This window comes from Hippoglossus stenolepis, chromosome 5 (assembly GCF_022539355.2).
Source record: "Hippoglossus stenolepis isolate QCI-W04-F060 chromosome 5, HSTE1.2, whole genome shotgun sequence".
NCBI classification, from domain to species: Eukaryota; Metazoa; Chordata; class Actinopteri; order Pleuronectiformes; family Pleuronectidae; genus Hippoglossus; species Hippoglossus stenolepis.
This window is the reverse complement of record NC_061487.1, coordinates 12,375,224-12,396,221: the sequence shown is the minus strand read 5'-3', so window position 1 is coordinate 12,396,221 and position 20,998 is coordinate 12,375,224. Positions and strand designations below refer to the sequence as shown.

Sequence of the window (20,998 nt, the reverse complement as noted above, 5' to 3'; positions counted from 1 at the left end):
TCTTGTTCAGCACTTTGGTCGTGGTGGTTTTAATTGTGCAATATGGATACACTTTTACTTTTTTGGGCTTGATATCAATCACCCAGTAACAGTAGTTTTTAATCAATGCAATTGCATCAGGAGGATTTAAGAGGGGTCTAGGGGACTGAGGCGGAGAAAGAAGGAGATAAACGAAGCACAAATCATCGACAGGGAAGAAAACAAGCACATAAAGCAAAGTTAACATCCATCACATCTGTTAGTTTCCAGAGATGTTGTAAAAAGGAACTCAGAGGTCAAATTAGTAAAATAATGTTCATTCATTTATTCTTTGCTCCTGCCGTGTGTGTGCATGTAAGGATACAGCAAAGGCTTTGTTGTACATTTTCATTTCACAGTGACAAAAGAGCTCTTCTCTCCGTTTCTCTGCTCATCTCCCTGAACAGAACCAGGGATGTCAGAGTTTTTCCTTTTTTCTCTCTCTCCAGGTTTCACTTCAGCTTGTTGCTTCACTGGAACATTTGGGATTTGGAGCTCATTGAATAATAGTGATTTTTTTCTTCTTCTCTCTCGCTCCCTCTCTCCACAGCAAGACATGAAAGGAACTAGTTTCGTTATTTGCATTTTTACGCCTGAGTGTATTTTTCAAGTGGGAATAGAAATTCTGTGAGTGGTGTTGAGTCCCAGCGCTGCCGTGTCCTGGAGTGCATCAGACTGCCTTTTCATCTTTACCCTAGCCATACTGCTCTCTGCTCAGCCATACATCAGCTCCTACCTCTCTCTGTATTACTGTCTTTCTCTCTTTCTGTCTTCTGCTTTTTCACTTATTTTCAAAATTTCTCATACTGTTCTGCCCAATTTCCGTTTCAGACGTTAAATTCTGTGCTGGTTTCATCCAGCACTTGTTTAATTTCCTTTTTGAGCAAGAGTAACAGTAGCCTGTGGAACATCAGAGAGTTGTACTACAAGAATTGTCATTGGTGCCGTTCCCACCTTTCTCTTTCTCTCGCTCATGGGCAACAGCGGCGTAAACATACACAACTCCTCTGAATGAGTGATTCATTGTTTCTGTCCGTCTGTCCACTATCGCCACAGCCCTTCACTTTCTCCTTCTGCTATCTCCTCCGCTCAGTCTGCTGCTCAGCTCCGATCGACACTCTTCTCTCTTTCTCTTTGTCTTTGCGGCTTTGCGGAGAGTGTTTTCGGCTGCCACAAGACCTAAGCTTGTTTTATGCACATCTGCAGGGATTCTCAAATTGCACCATGGCAATGTGATGAGAAAGATTCATAGCACTTCGGCTTCTCTTCTCCTGCCACCAACAATTGGACAATTAGTGCCAAAATTGTTGTCTCGACTGCCTTGGCTGTGGCAGTAAATTTGTGGCAAAGGAAATTGTTGTGAAAATGACAATCGTTTGTGTCAGAGGGGGTTGAGAGAAAAGAGGAAAGATCTATGGGTATGTCAATGCTTGCTGCCCTGAGTGCTTCATAAACACCAGCACAGAAACTAGTTCCGCTATTTCTGTATGTTGCCAGTAAAGATGGGGGTGCTTAGGGGACCTTGCTCACGCAAACAACACAACAATAACCCCCTGACAGTAATGCGTGTTTATATGTGTTTGCCCGTACGAGTGTGTATGTGTTTGCTTAGCGGTAAATCGCGGTCATTACGCAGAGAGGTTGCAGCCGAGGTGATTGGAGAACAGCAGGACTATTAGTGGGTGATTACGTCTCAGGCTGTTATTATACACCAGCCGCTCCTTTAGCGATGTATAGGGTGCTGCTTCGCTCGGCACCTCGTAAATCTGACACATTAGGACCACACGACGCATGCACTTCCCCATAATGTCACAATATGTAGTTGCCATGTGAAACCCCCGTAAATCGCAGAGCTTTGATGATTATTCATTTTGAACTCCGGTTAAAGAGTTTGATATTCCTCCACATGATGAGAAAAACTCCTGTGTCGAAGAAAGCCTTCGGAAACGCCACAGGGTCAAATAAATGCACGGTGCTCAATCTAAAAACATCCAGCAGCAATGATAACTAGTTTTGTTTGTACCACGGCACACTCATACACATTGACGTAGGATTTCCAGCAGCCCAAACAAATGAACACACACACACACACACACACACACACACACACACACACACACACACACACACACACACACACACACACACACACACACACACACACACACAGCCGAAACAGAAACATTTACCGTGCGGCCGACATTGTGTGTATTTATGGATGCAATCTGTGAAGTCAAATTCATTACTGTCAGAAATGGGCGGAATTATTTCTCTTTAAATAATTAGATTTGCACCACACACACACACACACACACACACACACACACACACACACACACACACACACACACACACACAATCTTTGCATATTGATTTGCACATTGAGCCAGGGGATATTAAAGCTCCGATGTTATTAATCATTGCTGATTATGTTTTCTGTGAAGTGAGTGATGACTGAGGGGAGGAGAGAAGAAGTGAAGAAAGGAGAGAACTGTGTTTGCCGGCCGGCCACCGGGGCGCTGCAGCAGCTCTGAGCATGTCGTCATACAAGCAGATGGGACATCACATACATTTTTAAACTGGCTGAATGTGTTTGCTCCATGTGCACTGGACCACAAAACGACTCCGTGTTTTTGAATTATAACAAATGCCCAAATGATCTGTCTGGGAGGAACACGAGTCTCTGTGCAAATGCATACTCCAGTTGAGGAGCTTTCGTTTCCACACAGTTTGGATTCTTGCAGTTACTACAAAACTGTCTATTCAACCATCCACCCATTATCCACATCACCTTTCCTTTGTGGGGGTTCACCCTGGACAGGTCCCAGCATATCGCAGGGCCAACATAGAGAGACAACCATTCACGCCTATGGTCACAGTGTCCAGTTAATTTAACCCCATTCTGCTTGTCTTTGGATTGTGGGAGAAAGCCAGAGATTTGGCCACAAACCCACACAAACAAAACCTCTCTTGCTGTGAGGTGACAGTGCTAACCACTGCACCACGCTGCCGCCCCACACAACTGTTCAGCTAAAGTAAATTATTCAACTGCTCTGTACGTCTGCCCGGTGATTGATGAGTCTGGTCGCATCCTGCCCTTGCCCTCTGTGATATGAAGGAAAGATTGTGTGACATGATGTCATTCCATCGGTGCAATCATAGCCGGACACAGACCCTCATTAATATGAGCGGAGTTAGGTCGTGTCAGCTTCACAGGGAGGGAGGAAAGAAGGCTCCAGTGAGTTCAGTGAAAAACATGAAAGGAGAGAAGAAAAAAACAAAGGAATCAAGGTGTAAGTGTGAGGCAGGAAGTAATGAAAGTATAAACAGAAAATAGCAGGACGCCAGTGGGTTATCCTCATAGAGACTGCTTTCACATTTGGGACCTTTTACTTAAAACCAAGTTCCCTTGAGCCCAAAGTCCAGTTTCTTTGATAAGTGTGAACTGAGAGAGTGGTCTCAGGTCGGGTTCATGCGTACGCTGTACGGTTCACATCAGGTGTGAGGTTGCCCTTAATGCACTCTGTATTACCAATGCATTATTACATTGTTTTTGAAGGTGACAAGCTTGACTCTGCATATCATCTTGCACCACTTTTGTAATCTTTCATTTCAGTGCCACGTAAACTCAGACTGAACAGACTTGCATGAAATATGTTTGTTTATCCATCACAGTTTTGTGAGACAAGTAACTCTGTGAGTGTTTAGAAATGTAGTCAAGTGTGGATACATTTTTAAAGGCTGCTAGTTTGGAACTATTGTGGGAGCTCCAAAAAACAATGTTTTAATGTAAATTAATTTGAATCCTTTACACCTTTGTTTTAGTGATCCTTTATCTTAGGGTGGTTTTCTAAAAATGCAGCTGATGAAGACAGTGTTGTTTTGGAGGCCCTATGAACGTTGGTTCACATTCTGTTATTTTTCGGTGTCTCACTCTTTCTCTCCCCCTCTCCAGGAGTGATGCCGGAGCGTCAGTTTGCTGGAACCCAGTTTGTTTGCAGTGTCGTCGCTTCCCACGTCAGCCACCAGCCCTCCACCAGCTTCAGCTTTGTCTGGATCGCCCCACCACCTGGCACAGGCTGCGTCAACTTCCTGTAAGTGCGTGTGTATGTGAAGAAAAGAAAGTATCTGAGAGAGAGAATGAGACACAAATATTGCGATAGAGACTGGGACCTTCCCAGCTGCCGCACGTCTAACCCTAACATGGTCATGGAAGTCGTAAAACTGTTTCGATAATATCTGTTAATGTTGCATGGCCGCGTATTGACCCTGTAGGACTGAGACAGGGGTGGGGGTTGTGTTTTGTCGAGCCGCAGAAAGGATGTATAAAGGCCGTCCTGTCAGAGAGAGCACGCATGCTGACTGGACAGAGGTTAAACCAGGGACAGAGAGAGTGTGGGTCATTATATCCCAATTACCTCGCCTGACACGACATGTGCCGTGGCAGGTGTAAATGTGTTTGTGTTTATCCTGCTGAGAATTAACAGCACATGCACACACACGCACTCGCAGCTTTTTCACTCGGTGGTACAAAAACCTTTTAGTAGGGGCTTTATTGTAATTTTTAGCTCACTCCACTACAATGGTTTGAAAATGCATGAACTCTGTCACAGATATGCCTGGCGTCCATACAAGACATTTAGAGCCGCTAAAACAGAGAGTTTGGAAACCCCGCTGGTTGAGTTTTAGTTTGAAAACCCTGCAGAATCGTTTTAGTCTGGACGGGCAGAAGCTGAGATGTTTGGAAAAAACTACACGATCTTTCAACATGAATCATCATTTACAAGCGTTGCTGACCCTGTTGACTTTGCTAACAGCTGTTGCGCAGTTAAATTCTGCATTTTACAATGAGACAGATGCTAATATGCGGAGCTCACTAGGACGTGAGGAGTACACAGGCATGGCTTCCTGTCCACACTGGTACGCGCATGCCCTCTCTACATGGGAGGTCACGTGATATGCGTTTTCAGGCATGTATACACACAGGGATTAAAACTGATACGGAGCCGAAACGCTCATGTGGACAAATGAAAACACATTAGTATGGATGTAGTCTCAGTGACACTGTACAGGTTGCATGTTGTTTGACTGACTTAGATGAGAATGAAGCTGTGTACATGTGAGAGCAGCCTGGGTCTGTCCTCTTTCTCATCTCACCCCCCCCTCCTACTCTGGTTTATATTACTCTTCATCATTTTCTCCATGTCTAACTGTTAGGAACACCCTCTAACTCTCTTTCCCTCTCGTTCTCCTGGCTGGTGATTTACAGTGCGACGCAGATAATCAGTCAAAATGCAATTAGCAGCTGTTGCTGGAGAAGCGTAGACGAAAGGGGAGTATTCTAATAACTCTGCCCGACACAAAGTCACAGCAACTGAGCACTGCATTGCAAAAGATCATTGAGTAAAAGTCTCCCACAAATATTAGCATTTTTATAAATTTGACTAGTCAGACTTTAATATCCGGAGCAGCTCAGTGTATTTTTTAAATTAAATCCCTGGATGAAAACATTATTATCATCATATGAATTTAGTGACTGGAAAGTCAAATCAAACTGCAAACTAATCCCTTCCTTTTATCACCAGTCATCCTCTTTCAACACATGAAAGACATTACAAATTGCACATCAGTGTTTCATGAAAACCACAACAAAATGAAACGTTTTGGCAGGGGTTGTAAAAATCCCTCAGTGTATTCCTGGAGGGGCTCCATAGACGATCCGACAGAGACTTTTATGGACAGAGTGTCAGGAAAGGATTCAGTTGGGGAATTTGCTGAAGTGGAGCTGCCATTTAGACGAGTTCCACGGAGCCAAACAGATTCACTGCCTCTTCTTTGTCTGCCAGCAAACACATTTACTGTTTTTCCTCAGTGTTTGTGTGTCTGTGCATGTGCGTATGTGTGTTCAAACCACTCAGCAGCAGTGTGCCAATGCTGATGACAGTGGGGCAGGCAGGGGGCCATGACTAAATGACAATAGGGGCCCCTGTGGCTGACCTTATCAAAGTCAGCCAGTCACACTCCAGTCGGTTGCTGCTGCACTCACACACACTCACGCACACACACACATAAACACAGACACGACACACTTCATGCAGATGCTTTCATACACAAATTAACTTGTCTACTTTTTTTTCTCACATGCACATACATTCCTAGATGCCACAGTTTTGGACACACATCACACATCTGTAGTTAAACCAGCGCACACACTCCGGCCTAAAAACACAGACAGACTGCACCATGTTATGGTACATAGCCTCCATTTTCACAAGTGTATCCTTTTCTGGAGAGGAGGATTCAACACGCAAGGCCTTTCTATCCAAAACCAAGACCACCTTTGTTCCATCCATCGACTATCAATACCGCTTATCCCTTGAGGGTCGAGGGGGGGAGCTGGAGCCAATCCTAGCTGACATTTGGCAAGAGGCGGGGTACACCCTTCACAGGTCACCAGCGTATCACAGGGGCAACATACAGAGACCAACAACCATTCAGCTACGGTCAATTTAGAGTCTCCAATTAACCAAACCCCAGATTGCATGTGTTTGGACTGTGTGAGGAAGCCGGAGTACCCAGAGAAAAGCATGAGTTCCTGAAGAAAACGGATTTGAACCACCGCACCACCATGCTGCCTTTAGTGCCACATCAAATTTTCCAGCAGTGCATTGTCAGTGTTGTTACTCTTGAGGGCGAGATGTGATGCGCAAACAGCCATTGTCCATCAAAGTTTGCTACTGCAAATAATTCTTTTACATGAACAAAACTTATCGCATAAATTGTGGTTTTGTGACAGGACTATCAGTTTTAAGTTAGCCAAGGTAGTAAAATATAAGTTCTGTGGATGAAAAGACATTTGTCGCGACAGTCCAAAATGTAAATAATGCAATGTCCTACCCTTGCCCTGCCCTGATGGATACAAGGACCATTTTCCACAAGCGGTGTCCATGAGTGTTTAAATTAAAGCCTCAGACATCCAATGTCCTTCACAAGGCTGGAGCTGGTCCGCCGCCACATTAATATGGGGGCCGATGAGCAGTTTTATGGGCGATATTGTGGGAGTGTTCCTGGTAACAGATCACCAGCAGGAGAATGATAGATATGATAGAGTGCAGTGACTTGGACATCCAGAAGAACTCATTTTCTGGGTGGCAGTAAATTGTCACCTAAAGAGAATGGGAGGCCTTGGAGGAGGAGAGGAGAGGGACAGAGGAAGGAGGAGGTGGAGGAGTAGGGAGTACACACTCACAAACACAAAAAACCCACACACCAACAGAAAATTTATCTTTTTTTTTTTTATATATAAAAAAACACTTTGAAGTTGTTACTCTGGTCTCTGGGAAACTAATGTTTCAATGACAATGAATAGAATACATTGTTATTTATCTATATCTTTATCTTTATCCATAATTACACATGCAACTATTAGTTATTCCTTCAAAGATACTCTCAGTAATGACCCAAGTAGTGTAGACCAAGAGATAATCCTGTCTTGCACATAAAATACAAAACAACTCACGGTTTCATGATTGCATAAAACACTGTTGTGCCCCACTTTTGATTCTTCGTGCACAGACATGAAAGTCCATGTCTGTGCACTGAATGCTTTGCTGCACTTAGCAGAGGTGAGAATGGTTAATAGCTTCCTCTGGTGAATGCAAAGATGCATCGGTGTGTCTCTTCCTTTCTTTGCCTTTATTCTGCTTCACTTACAGCCTCAAAGCAGCCAGTGCAGTTGGGTGCGTGCTTGTGTGTGTGTGTGTATGTGTGTGTGTGTTTGTGTATAAATAGTGTTTTATATGTAACTACAGCTTGTGTATAGAGCGTAACAGTGACCACCCACTTTTACAACAGCTCTGGTTCCAGATGTAAATTTCCCATTAATTTCTCCATTAAAGTTTCTAAAAATTATTATGAAAGAGACCATCTACGAGAACAAAATATTGGAAAAGGCAAAGCTACAAGAATGTGTACATAATTATTTTAAGAGTAAAGGAACTTCGCATCCCATAAACAATTGCGAATGATTCCTTTCCAGCTACTTGTTAATGCATCTTTATATATACCAATATATTGTGGTTTGTGACTTGTATAGCGTTCCATACTGTGTTTAGCACAGTAACCTAGTGTCGTAGACTCTTTTCCTTATCTTTAAAAAAACTGCTGCATGTTAGAAAGGGAAACCGTGGTCACTCTGTGGTAAACATAATGTAATGCTGCACTATCCGATCGCAGCTGAAATGATTTTCATAGATGTGGTAAACGAGTGAGCTCCAACAATCAGAGATTGCATTCGACTTGAGGATTGTGGGTAGTGTACATTGCAAATAAAATATGTTTTTCTTAAAACACAGTTGATATCATATAGACTGCTGGCTTCTACAGGAGCACATACATTGTTTCACAATCTCATAAATTGTATTTAGTCTAAATTGAATGTTTTCAATATCATGGCTAATCATAATTTTTACTTCTGGAACCATGCTGCTGAGCTCTATGGGTGCTGTGTGGGTGTATCTGGGGACTTTTTGACCGTGCACATGCAGCTCTGCATTAATATATCCACGTGTCTGCATGTCTGTGTCTCCGTGTGAGACTCAGACTGCTGCCGGGTTGGAGATCGCTTTAATTACTACATCTGAGGCAGCCCCCCCTCCCAAAGTGTTCTCCTGAGGAGACGGGAATCTAATGGCTGTTCTTGTATGTTGTGGCATCCGGTGTATGTGTGTGTTCGTATGCATTTGTTTGGAAACATTTCCTTTCTTTTTATGCATCTGTGAAAACCTGTGGTTCCTCTGGGGAGTCCCAGACAGATTGAAGCCACTTGTTGGCGCAATTAGGGGGTGAAATAGAATTGAAGAGAGAACGGGCAGGTGGACACTCAAATACTCTCTTGTCTTGTTAGCTGTAATTAAAAAGGAATGGTTAATGTCCTGTAATTATGCCTGGTGCTGTTGTGAAGTTGATAGTGCCATCTGTTTGGAGGAGCCAGACTTGTGTGAGTTTGCTGCTCTTTGGTGTGCTGCAAAAAGTTCAAAGCTCACCGGTTAGAGATCATCAGAGCCCTGAAAGCAGAAGATATTTATGTGACCACAAAAGCCTAAGGTGAAGAAGTTCTTTTTGAAAACAAGGAGAAATACACAGAACCGGAAGGGGCACTCAGAAAACCTCAAAAGCTTTAACATTTAAATTCACTAGATCCAGGTTTTTATTTGGATCTGCACCACATTTTACACACTCATAAATACATTGTCCGCTAAACATGTTTTTCATCAAGATCCATGAATTGTTTTCCCAGAAATCAAAGTAACATTCTGAGATCAGTACCATACTGCATTCTTCCACCACGTTTTGTGGAAATCAGTTTTTGTGTAATCTTGCTCACAAACAAACCAACCAACAAACTAACGGATAGGGTGAAAACATAAACTCTTTGGCAGAGGTAATAAAGTGAATGATAAAATTGTAATCAGACATTGCATTTTATAAGAATGATAAGCAGCTTGTTGAATTATTCAGAGGTCAAGGGTCAGAGTTCAGACATCAGGCTGACAGATGACCTATCTCACCCAGCTCTCAATTTCCCCTGGCACTAGTCTTCTGCATTGATTTCCTATTATTCCTGTCAATCTTTGAGTCTGTTTCAACATAAAATTCACTGGTTAATGAGCTCCGCTCATCATTAAAGCTCCAAACTGGCCTGTGGCTGTGTGACTGATTCACTGTAGACATTGGACCAGGGAACATGAATTATTGGTTCAAGGTAATCACATTTTTTGGCATCACAGATAGAGAAATATGGGCGAAAATGCGAAAGATGACAGAGCACATAAATCGCATCCACCTTTTTTTTTCTCTAGAGCTGCAAATCTGACACAGTTCACCCACATAATTCTAATTTTCACATATCACACATTCACATTTAAGACAGCAAGCTCTATATCTCTTACACGTACGTGTTTAACCTCTGAAACTTTAAAAATATGTCACTTTTCTGAGAATTTAACTGTAAATCATCATCTTTTAGTGATGCTCCTCCACACATCGCAGCCCAGGCTCCTGTTGCTGTTTACCTTAAAGGTCTCTGCATCCATGATGGGGTCTTATTTCCCACTGGACAGTCCATGACCCATGTAATTATATACATGCACCTGTGTGCGCAGAGACACATATATGCACAGTACACACCGGTCAATACTCTGATCAATAATGCCACGAATCGTCTGCCTCACGTCTGTGTGGCACCAAAATCAGCCGTCCCACCTGCTGAGACAGTGACCCCGACGAAACCGGGGTGTGGAGATTGAAAAAGAAAAGCACTTCATTCTAAATGCAGCAAAATGAGCCATGCTCCGGGGACATGGGGGTCTGCTCCAGATGTATTTTGTGCGAAATGATTGCTTGACATTTTGCGCTGTCTGTTCCCGTAAAATGTGCTCTGCTGACAAGACAAATAACGGACAAGACTTACTGCAGGGATTCATCTCGCTGTTGTTTGCTCCGGGTAAATACAGTAGATTATTCTCTTTCTGCTCCCCCTCGTCCTAATCTGACCCTCGCTGAAAAAGTGAGGAAAGGAGAGAGAGGTTTTTTAAAAGGCTGATTTTCTTAGATATCCATTTTTTGAAGCAGCGTTTTTTTTAAAGACGGAAAGAAAGCACCTGAGCCTCAAAATAGGCATAGAGATAGGCATACTTTTCCTACACATATTTACCCCTATAAATACTATTGTTTTCCTAATCCCCTCTAATTATAACTCACAAACAGTATCAAGGTCAATGGCTCTTCTCCTGGCTGTAAACTGAGCAGTAACTGTGCTTCTTCTGGCTGTATCCGAAGCCCTAGCTCCATGACCCTGTGCTAACAAGCAGGTAATTTGCCAAACAACTCCCAAATCCCTCCTCTGTGGAGCTTCATTAAATTTTCATGTTCTCCGAGAGCCTTTTTCAATTAATTAATTTAGAGGCAGGGGGGAAATGGGAGGGAGTAATGTAATTTCACATATCCAGTTGCACCTTCTCAGCTCTGATTGGTATGAAACTACCAACTTTCAGTTGAAATCAAGAAAACCTTCTAGACGTTTCATCCGAGCTCCTGATCAGCTCTGAAGTGATCGGATGCTGAGTCAGCCTCTCTTGTTGTGCTGTCTTTACTTCTCCATCTTTCTGCCTCTTCAATTTTAACTTGTCACTGATTGTGATGCCATAACCACAGCTGGTCCTCAACGTGGGAGATATATCAACCAATTAGGGTGTATTATTTTAAGGGCTCGGTCCAAATGCACCAAATCAGCGCTGGCGACTGGAACTGCACCCTTACTGCAACTCCTCAGATTAATCATGATTACCAACAGGCCCAGTGAGCTGGGAGAGCAAATGAGCTTTTAATTGGGATTTGAGGTGAACGGGACGGGAGTGTCGTCTAACGAGGGAAAAGGAGCGTGGCGACGTGTGTCCCCTCTGCCCTCGGATGTAATAGCGTGTGTGGGCATGGAAATTCATTTTTTTTATGGTCTTGTATAAAGACTCTTGCAAAAGTTTGTCTGTGTGGTCAGGATTCAGTGAAGGCTGTAGCTATATTTAACATGTGTGTGGTTTTATGGTAAATCAGTGTGTGTGTGTGTGTGTGTGTGTGTGTGTGTGTGTGTGTGTGTGTGTGTGTGTGTGTGTGTGTGTGTGTGTGTGTGTGTGTGTGTGTGTGTGTGTGTGTGTGTGTGTGTGTGTGTGTGGTTAGCAGGAGCTGTCAAGCTGGTTCCTGGGGGATACTTATGGCCGACAGCAACATGTAATCTAACATGGAAGACATGCTTGGTAATTACCCACTCCAGGCCCTTTTGGGAGCTCTTTGAGTGACAGCCTGTCCATCTGCGTATATGTTAAAGCTCATACATGGCTTGGAGTGTGTGTGTGTGTGCGCGTGAGTCTGTGTGTGGGTCGGGGGGGCTGGATCCCTGCCTTTCCTCGCATGTCTTGCAGTTTGACAGTAGATCGTGGACTTTGAAGACAAGGCCATCTAACCCCCATCTCTATTTCCTCTGACCACATCCCAAAGCCCCCCCTCCCCCTCCATTTATTCATCTCTTCCCTTCAATCCGCCTCTTTTTCTCAATCCCTCTCTCTTTCCCTTCCCTCAGATTTGCTCCTCCAGACTAATGAGAGGGGAGAGGATGACACGAGATAAACGATCGTTCGTTTGAATCAGAGGAAGAGAAACGAGGGGGGGGAACATCAACACATTTAGGCCCTTAATTGCTTTTTTCCCCCGAAAGAAAGTCAAATTAACATTTAGATGTTCAATAAATGTTCCGAGTGTATCAATGCTGTTCCCTCCGTGTGTCTGTGTGTGTGGCTCCCGGAGTGGGGACAGTAATGAGAGGCACATGCTGAGGAGCCGCTGGAGTGTGACAGCAGGACAGACGCTGGCGTCTCGCTGCGACGATCACACACTCCCCGGCTCAGACTAAATGCCCTCTCCTGGCTACTGTTTTAATGACACACACACGTTATTAAGTCGCACATATAGTCCGTCCACTAACATGCACACACTTGAATATGGCTCTTTCCCTTTGATTATATCTCTTCTGTCTTTTGGTTTGTCTTTGTTTTTATGAGGGGGAAGGAAAAAAACATCATTAAAGAACAGACAAGTATTTGCAGAGTTTTCAAAGAGAAAACTTGATGCATAATTTACTTAAGTTCTTATATACAAATTTGAGGTGCTGTTGATTGCATTGCTATTTTATGTTACTTCTCCTTCTACTTACCTTTATTTCACCGGCAACTAGAATGACAAAGGTTTGCCAAGGACCAACTCAAATTTAATCAAGCTGCAGCAGAATGCACACACTCCTCGATATCAGTCCTCTGTGTGTCTGATTTTATTCGTCCATGCATTATTCCCTGGAAAATGTTAAAAAAAAATACCTTTACAAATACAATGAAAAATTCCTGCCTCTGCCCCTCTGTCCGGATCTGAGTCAAATTTTAATGGGTTCTCTCTCTGCCCATGTCCCATCAGTTCACCAAGTTATGTGGAAATCCAGTAGTATTTGCTTAATGTCTCTGACAAACAAACAAACCAATGGACAGGGGTAAAAACATAACCCTGTTAGCGTCGGTAAAAAAATCACCCTCACACCCTAATCCGTGCAATTTTATTAAAGATTTAAAAAAATGTATAATAATAATAATATAATAATAAATGTTAATTCAAAGCTTCTCCAACTCGGTTTCCTCGGTCATATTTCACTGTCTCACATGAAACAACACACCCTGACCAACAGCGCTCCTAATGTTGTTTTAATGCAAGGCAAATGTGTGACTACAGCATGTTCCCACTATTATCATCCCTGCAGGGTTTGTGTTTCCTACCTGACATGGTAGAGAGTTGCTCCCACAGATGTGTGTGTGTTCCATGTGTGTATAATATGTGTGCGAGGTCAAATTAGCTTCCTGATAGAGACCCCCGTCCCCTCGTCACTTTACAGAATCTGTTGAGTGAACTCGAGCTCCGACCGTGTTTAGTAAATATTTAAGGGCCTTGTTCCTACATCCCCTCCCGCTGTTCTTTACCAACCATCTTTTATTCATAAATACCAAACTCAAATTAGTTTCCAGCCAATTCTGAAATATGAGTGTAATTATGTATGTTTTCTCCCCAGCTCCGCACATGCACTGGAGCTCTTTACTAATTGATGAGGGCCACTTTTCATTATTCATGAGCTGAAATGAACGTGTAAATGCCTCAGCACCCATAAAGGGGCTGAGTCTGCGTGCTGCACGGGCCAGAGGAGTGTAGAGTTTGGGAGGTGCAAGGAGAAATCCAACGGTCTGTTAAAAGTCTTTGTTCTAGTCTTTATTGCCAATTCACTCATTTACACACATTCATACATTTCTCTGTCGTACATCACTCTGCACACTGCAGATCACACGCATCACACTGCAGGCACAGCTGTCAGGGGTCATTTGGGGTTCAGTATATTGCCTAAGCACACCTCAGCTTGCGACCTTATGGTTAGTGGATGGCCCGCTCTACCACCTGGGCCACAGCCACCTCATCCTAAGGAAGGTGTGACGAGGAAGCAGGAGATGGACAGAGTGTGTGAAACAGAGTTGGGGCTCACTAATTCCGGCCACTACTTTGCCTGTTCTTAATCCTCTCCTCCTGTTCATCTGTATTGTAATTTATAGTATTGACCGGGTGTGGTGCAACACACTAAAATTGTCTGGATCTCTCCCACAGATGAGGTTACCCAGAGCTCTATTGGTTCTGCTTAGATAATAGAAATGTTGTGTAATGTCTGTGGATCCTGGGAATACCCTGAACACTGAGACAACAGTGTGTAAGGAACACAAGTGTGTCCTTACATGGCAGAGACCAAGTGAAAGACGTTTTTTTTCCACAAGTGCTCCTTGAAGGGGCTTTTCTCTCACTGCATGTGGGTGGGAGGCACAGCTCTGTGTCAGCATGTGTGTGTTTTTAGTGCGAGGTGGCTCAGATTTACAAGCCACAGATGATGTTCATAATTAATACCAAAGCCAAATTGCAACATTAAAAATGTCTGCGTGCCGGACAGAGGAGACAAGACTCCCGACCGCTGCACTCCGCTCTCCTTGATGGACGGTAACGCTGCAAGCAGTCCGCAAGGAAACCGTTGCAGCTCTGATATTTATCCTCTGTATGTTTTTGACCTCAATCCCGCTCCAACTGTTTCCCCTCTGTGTATTATTGGAAAATTGGGAAAATGCAGATCAAACTGCACAAGTGGTGCAATACAGCTTTAGTGCTGTCTCCTCTTGTCTCCTTCATTGGGCTATTTCTACACCGACCATTTTGCTGCTGCCACTAGACTGTGAGTTACAAAGGGCTCTAAAACTTTATTATTTTTTCCAATAACTCATTTCAAGGACTTTGAGAACTGCTGCTTCTTTCAAACCCAGTAATATTTTCCTCCTCTCCTTCGTTCTCGTTCTCGCTCTTGTTTTTATGATATTTTATTGTTAAATCTTTATTCTGTCACTATTTCCCCCTATTTTTACAGGAACATTATAACAACTAGTGATTCATAGGAAGTTAGCTAGTTAACCTTTGTTCGGGAGCAGGGCCACGCCTCAACCACACCATCACCTGTCAAACCTACATATACCTGGTCAGCCCATCACACTGTGACCTTCATCCATTCACTGTTCTACCTCATCCCTACCTCTGTCCGTCTTTTGCCACATTCATTCATCCTCCTTTCCTAATCCCTACCCTCAACCCCTTCGCCCTCCTTCCCTCATCCCTACCTTCATCCCCTCGACCTCCTATCCTCATCCATTCATCCTCCTTTCCTAATCCCTACCCGCATCCCTTCACCCTCTTTCCCTCATTCCCTCCCACATCCATTCATCCTCCTTTCCTCATCCCCACCTTCATCCCTTCATCCTCCTTTCCTCATCCCTACCCACATCCCTTCACCCTCCTTTCCTCATCCCTACCAAAATCCATTCATCCTCCTTCCCTCATCCATTCATCCTACTTCCCTCCCGTGCATACCTCTCGCATTTTTCGTTCGAAATACTACATAGGTATGCATAATGAGCTGGGGTCCAATAATCTTTCCTCAACATCCTACATTTCCATTCAAACCTTCAAATCACATATTGTTGCGTTGTGGATCTTACTATAGTAAAATATTTATTTATCATTATTACAATTGTTGCAGCAGCTTCATCAGTATGCACATTTCCCACCATTGTTCTGGTTTTGCCTATGAGCGCAGATCTCTTTCCACACGGCCACAGCACAGTGGAGCATGTCTCGCTTATCTGTGTAAAAGATCCCACTGCACTCTGAGCCATTTCACCCTCTTAGATTTTTAAAGATCTCTCCATTTTCAAATGAATAATGCATTTCTCGGCCACCGGAAGGATTTCATATTACATTCCATACATACACAGTAGCACGCAACATAGACTACAGTTAGATTAACACTGCTTTGCATGAGGGGAGTATAGTGGTGTAGGGGACTGATGATGATGTAGGAAGATATTTTTTTCACTGTGTGAGGACTTAATGTTGTAATGTCGTTAATGCAGCAATGATGTGAATGAGGAAATATTTAAATATGTGAATAATAAAAGGATAATTATCCTCTTAGCCAGAGGAAATGAAGTAATAGAGGGACCTCCGACTTTGCCCACATGTAAACATCATCCTCTCCCACACATCCTCAGAGAAACTAGTTGATCTGGGGGGTGTTTGTTGTTTTTACCTCACATCATAATGAACTTCAGAAAATGTCCTCTGATGGAGCACATTTTAGTGGGTTTTAGTGGGAAATGATGCCATCTGTGCTGGATTAATCTGCACATATTGAGGACAGACCAGTTAACTTTGGCGGTGGCGCTGTTTGTGCTGGTGTCAATGCTCCGTCTCTCCTTGTCGTTCCTCTCCTGACACCCCACTTTTTCTTTCTCTTCCTCAGCGCCACAGCAACACATCGAGGACAGATCATTTTCAAGGATGCTCTGGCCCAGCAGCTCTGTGAGCAGGGAGGTGAGTTGACGAACATGCATCGCTCTTCCCCCCTCTATGAACCACGCATGTGAATATATGGCACTTGACAGGCAGATATATTCACACCTGCACAGATACATACATGTTCGAGCACACATGTGCACCTGCCCCCTACTTACCTCCTATTACCGTCAATATTATGCATATTATGAGTGTTCTGGATGACACAGTGGCATGTTTGATACGCCGCTTCTTCATGAAAGTGGCATTGCAGCACTTCTTGCCTCTTTTTCTCCCTAATGATGCAGCCAGAGCCAGAGATATTTGGATGTCCTATATTGCCAGCTTAATTTCAGCTTATGCTAAACTCAGCTTTTTTCCCCATCTCTCCCTCTCTCTCTCTCTCTCTCTCTCTCTCTCTCTCTGTCGGAGATTTACACTTTATGGCCAACACTTCTTACATCCACTTTCTGTGACAGCCTTAAGTAGCTATTGACAGACAGCGCAGTTCCACTCCGCATGCTGAGTGTGTATAATTGCTTGTTTACAGGAAAGAAACCTCCTCCTCACTTAAGAACTCCTCCCTTTAGATCAAATTTGACTTTAAGGCTGAAAGTGGAATACACAAGCAACTAGTTTTTTGAGGGGTCCAGGGTAAAAAAGAAAATTTCAACTTTAAAATATACTTAGTCTTCATTAGAAAATAATATTATCTCTGTGGCTAGTCTCTGGGGCCTCTTTAAAAGCAGTTTGACCCCTAGCAGGTCATTGGAGACGGCCTCCCCTGCACACGCCAGACAGAGTGCTCCACTTGATAGCTCTATGCTCCCTGGAAAAGAGCCCTCAGTCAGGCCTGGAAGAGTGACAGAGAGTTAGTGACAAGGCTTCTCTCTTCTGTCTCCTTGCCCGAGAGCTCATCCTCTCACCACCACAGACACACTGCCCGGATCTTGTCCCTCTGCACAGGAACAAATCTGCAGCCAACAACAGTCACTTTAGTTGTTCACTGCCAAGGCCCTGCAGTATCACACTAACACACGACTTCTACTCACAGCAGACAAATGAGAAAGCAAAGACTTAGAGGTTAAAAGGCCTCGGGGGACTTGAGCTGTGAATGGGAATGGGCAGAGAAACTTGCAGTGAAGTCAAGTAAAAAAGATTTCTGGAGTGAACGAGGTATGATGGAAAATTTGGGAAGTGACGAGGGGTATAAAGTCATGATAAGGGATCCACAATTACAAGTCAAATGTCTGAAAAATGTCTCGAGTGAGTCCATGTGAGAATACAACAAGAAAATTATCAAAATATTCACAGCAAGCGAGTGGGCGCTTGGATGACATTTCTAACATGCAATGAATGTTAAACTGATGAAAAGGAGAAGCCATTCACGTAGAAGATGTAGATGAAGATGTCCACTTGAGCAGAAAATGAGATTCAAGAGCCTTTGTCGATACGGGCAAATGCCAGTGTTGATGTGCTGTAAACAAAAAACTAACTATTTCATGTCCTGCCTCCTTCCTGCTCTACCCAGGAGCCACTTCTCACCTGAATGTTGCGAACGAGTCAGGACAATCTCCTGCTGCGTTCTTCATTTGTGAAAGGCAAACTCAATTAAATGTCCAGAACCAATTTTCCAGACATTTTCATGTGTAAAAAACAGCTATTGTCTCTTCGGTGCAGAAGAGGTGGGAGGTTGAAGGAAAAAAAAGATGGGATGATGAGATAGTGTTAATGAGAAACTTGAAGGTCATAAATTGCTTTTGATTTGAATGCAGGATAGAGGTAACGTGGTGATTAAACATCATTAACCTAAAACAGTGCTGAAAGAGTAGATGTGAGCGGGCGGCCGACCTTGTTCTAGGCTTATTCCTTTGATGGCCAGCAACACAACACTCGCTCCGTTGCCGGAATACACCAGAAAATCTGAATTACAAATGAAAGATGAACATGCTGCAGGCAACATAAGGCAGAAAGAGACTGAGGAGAGATGATAGAAAGGAGCGAACAGACACTGAAATGAGTCTGATCATTTCTGGTCTCTGGTGGATTGTCAGTTTCTCGTTTCCTCCTCCAGAACCAAAACCTGCGGCTTCAAAAAAAAAAAAGATTTAAAAACTCATGAAATTGGAGAAGGCTCCTGACATAAAAATGAAACTTGAGAATGAATACTGTGCTGTGGTAAAGCCACTCTATCACGGAATATAGAAGGGTGATAATGCAGAAACTAACTATTATAATTGTCTTAATTCCCTCAACAAAGTCAGACTTATCCAGCCGGTGAGGTAGAGGCCTGCAGACGTTTCCCTTCTAGCAGGATCAAACAAGTTACAGTCCAGAACTCAGCAGCAGAGTGGCAGCGAGAGTGCATGCTGCTCAAATCTAGGCATTAGCATTCAAAGTTGAATGTAAGACCCGGGACCGGCTCAAGCCACTTCAGAAGTTCATATTCTCAAGACTCAAGCTTTGAAGAGGAGGAGGAATGAAAGCTATCTAAAGCAGGGTTATCATCCATGGAAGGGAAGGAGGGAGAGAAACAGAGGGTAGGCTCCTCAAATAAGAAGGCAATCGGGGGTTGATCAGCCAGGGTGAAGACTTTAAGAACAATTGGACAGATTAGCGGCGGAGCTTGGAGAAAAGACAGTAACAGTGGAGTGTGAGTCTGAGCTTAGAATGATAAAGAGGTGGAGGGAGGCAGAGATCTTCCAATTAAATTCTAATGTAAATAAGAGATTTAAGGTTAAAGATGGAAGAGGAGAGATATACAGTAAGTCTTTGACTTTGCTTCTCAGTAACAGAACGCCTCCTTTCAAGTTCACTAACACCGGTGTTTGTATCTAAAGCCCCTTTTCCACTGTTCAGTACAACAGAGTAGTTTGAAGCAACAATCATCACATTGCCAAATTGTTTGCACAGGCTCCTGGAAGTGATTTAAATGTATAACAACAGACAGACTGGAGGATGAAACAGAAGAACATTTCTGCTCCTACTGAGAGACCATAAAAAATACTTAATAAGCCCACACGAGAGGAGCCAAGTCAGGGATGAGGAGAGGTAGGGGTGCGTGAGGAAAAGGGGTTCATGTGCTAAAGGGCGGAGTCGGTGGTTGTGGGTGTTGAATGGCACTGCAGGCCGTCCATCAGCTCTATCACCTGACAGCGTGGCCAGCAGTCGCTGCTTCCTGCCCAGCATCGCCAGCTCCGCTCATTTCCAGCGCGAGAATAAATCAGGCCTTTATGGGCCTGGCTGAGTGCGCTGCTCCTCAGATGGATTATTAAAGGCACATATAACTCAAAGAGGCCACTGCTCCCTGAGGGACGCCTGATCACAACGTAACAGAGCGGGACGGGTGGCCTCCACTCTCCTACCTCAGCGGCACCCACCCAGTCTAAACACCAGCGCGCCTGCCATCGCTCACCAGCAAGAAACCTTGAGACCTCAGTCGTCAATATCTCATCCTGACTGTCTCCCCCAAGTAATATTTTCTACCCTTTTTTCCTGTCTCTCTTCCCAGTCTACATGTCTGTCCTCCTGCTACTAAAATCTTTCCTCTTACTTGCTTGTGTAGTTTCTCCCCATCTCTGACATACAGAAAACCAGGATATGTTTCTAAGTGTCGAAGAAATAAAGACAGGAAGACAAAAGATTGTGCACAAAATAATAGGTTTCGTCTTTACCTTGTTGTTAACTTAAAAACAGTGTTAGAAAAGGCAGCACAGAAATCGTACATCTTTGCTGGCCTCCTCTCCACTCACCTATAATTATTATAAAGATGCCAATCAGTTGAAGGCCCGACTTTTCAATAAGTGTAGTGAAGTGGGTGAAAATCCGACCTTGGAGAACCCCTCTCTTTTTCAGCTATCGCAGAAGAAAAACAACAGCATCTTGCTTCCTGGTGAGTCAGTAATTGCAACCGTCAGTTGGACGGGAGCGACTCGACTTCAAACGCAGTTCACATTGCGAAGGATGTGAGTCAGACAGAGGGGAGAAAGAGCGAAAAGAGAGGAGGACGAGGGAGATCGGAAGAGTGGGTATAGTTTACAGGGTGGGTGAAACAGGAAAAGGAGGAGAGAGAGAGAGAGGAGATTAGAGCAGGAAGATGGAGAGAAGAGGGGGGAGAAGATTTAACATGACTTGTGCCCTGCGCTCTTTGTGCTGAGACGTCTGAGTCTGCCAAAGCTTATGCTCGTTTAGTCCCCACTCGGATCACCTCAACCCTGCTCATCAGCACCCAACTGATTTTAGTCATGGTGGAGTTTACTGAGAACCCCCTCCTTTTTGTTGCTCTGTTTATGCGCGTGCATTTGTGTGTGTGTGCATAGCAGAGAAATAGCAAAAATGGGGTGGGGTCAGCTGTGTGTATGTGTGTATTTCTGTGTGTGTCTGTGTGTGTGTGTGTGTGTGTGTGTGTCCCACTGCATGCTTGTGAGTATAAGCCCTGGCCAGGGAGATACAGGCATTAGCAGAGATGAGCCGCTAATAG

General features: G+C 43.9%; 1 protein-coding gene across 2 annotated transcripts in view; it reads left to right on the top strand.

The window, feature by feature from the left end:
- The window catches only part of reln (reelin), a 99,308-nt gene that overhangs the window by 33,558 nt on the left and 44,752 nt on the right, over positions 1–20,998 (top strand). For both annotated transcript variants that reach the window (XM_035157483.2, XM_035157484.2), the window contains exons 3-4: positions 3,974–4,112; positions 16,487–16,557. In XM_035157483.2, coding sequence (XP_035013374.2) covers positions 3,974–4,112; positions 16,487–16,557 — 210 coding nt within the window. The remainder of the gene's footprint in view (positions 1–3,973; positions 4,113–16,486; positions 16,558–20,998) is intronic.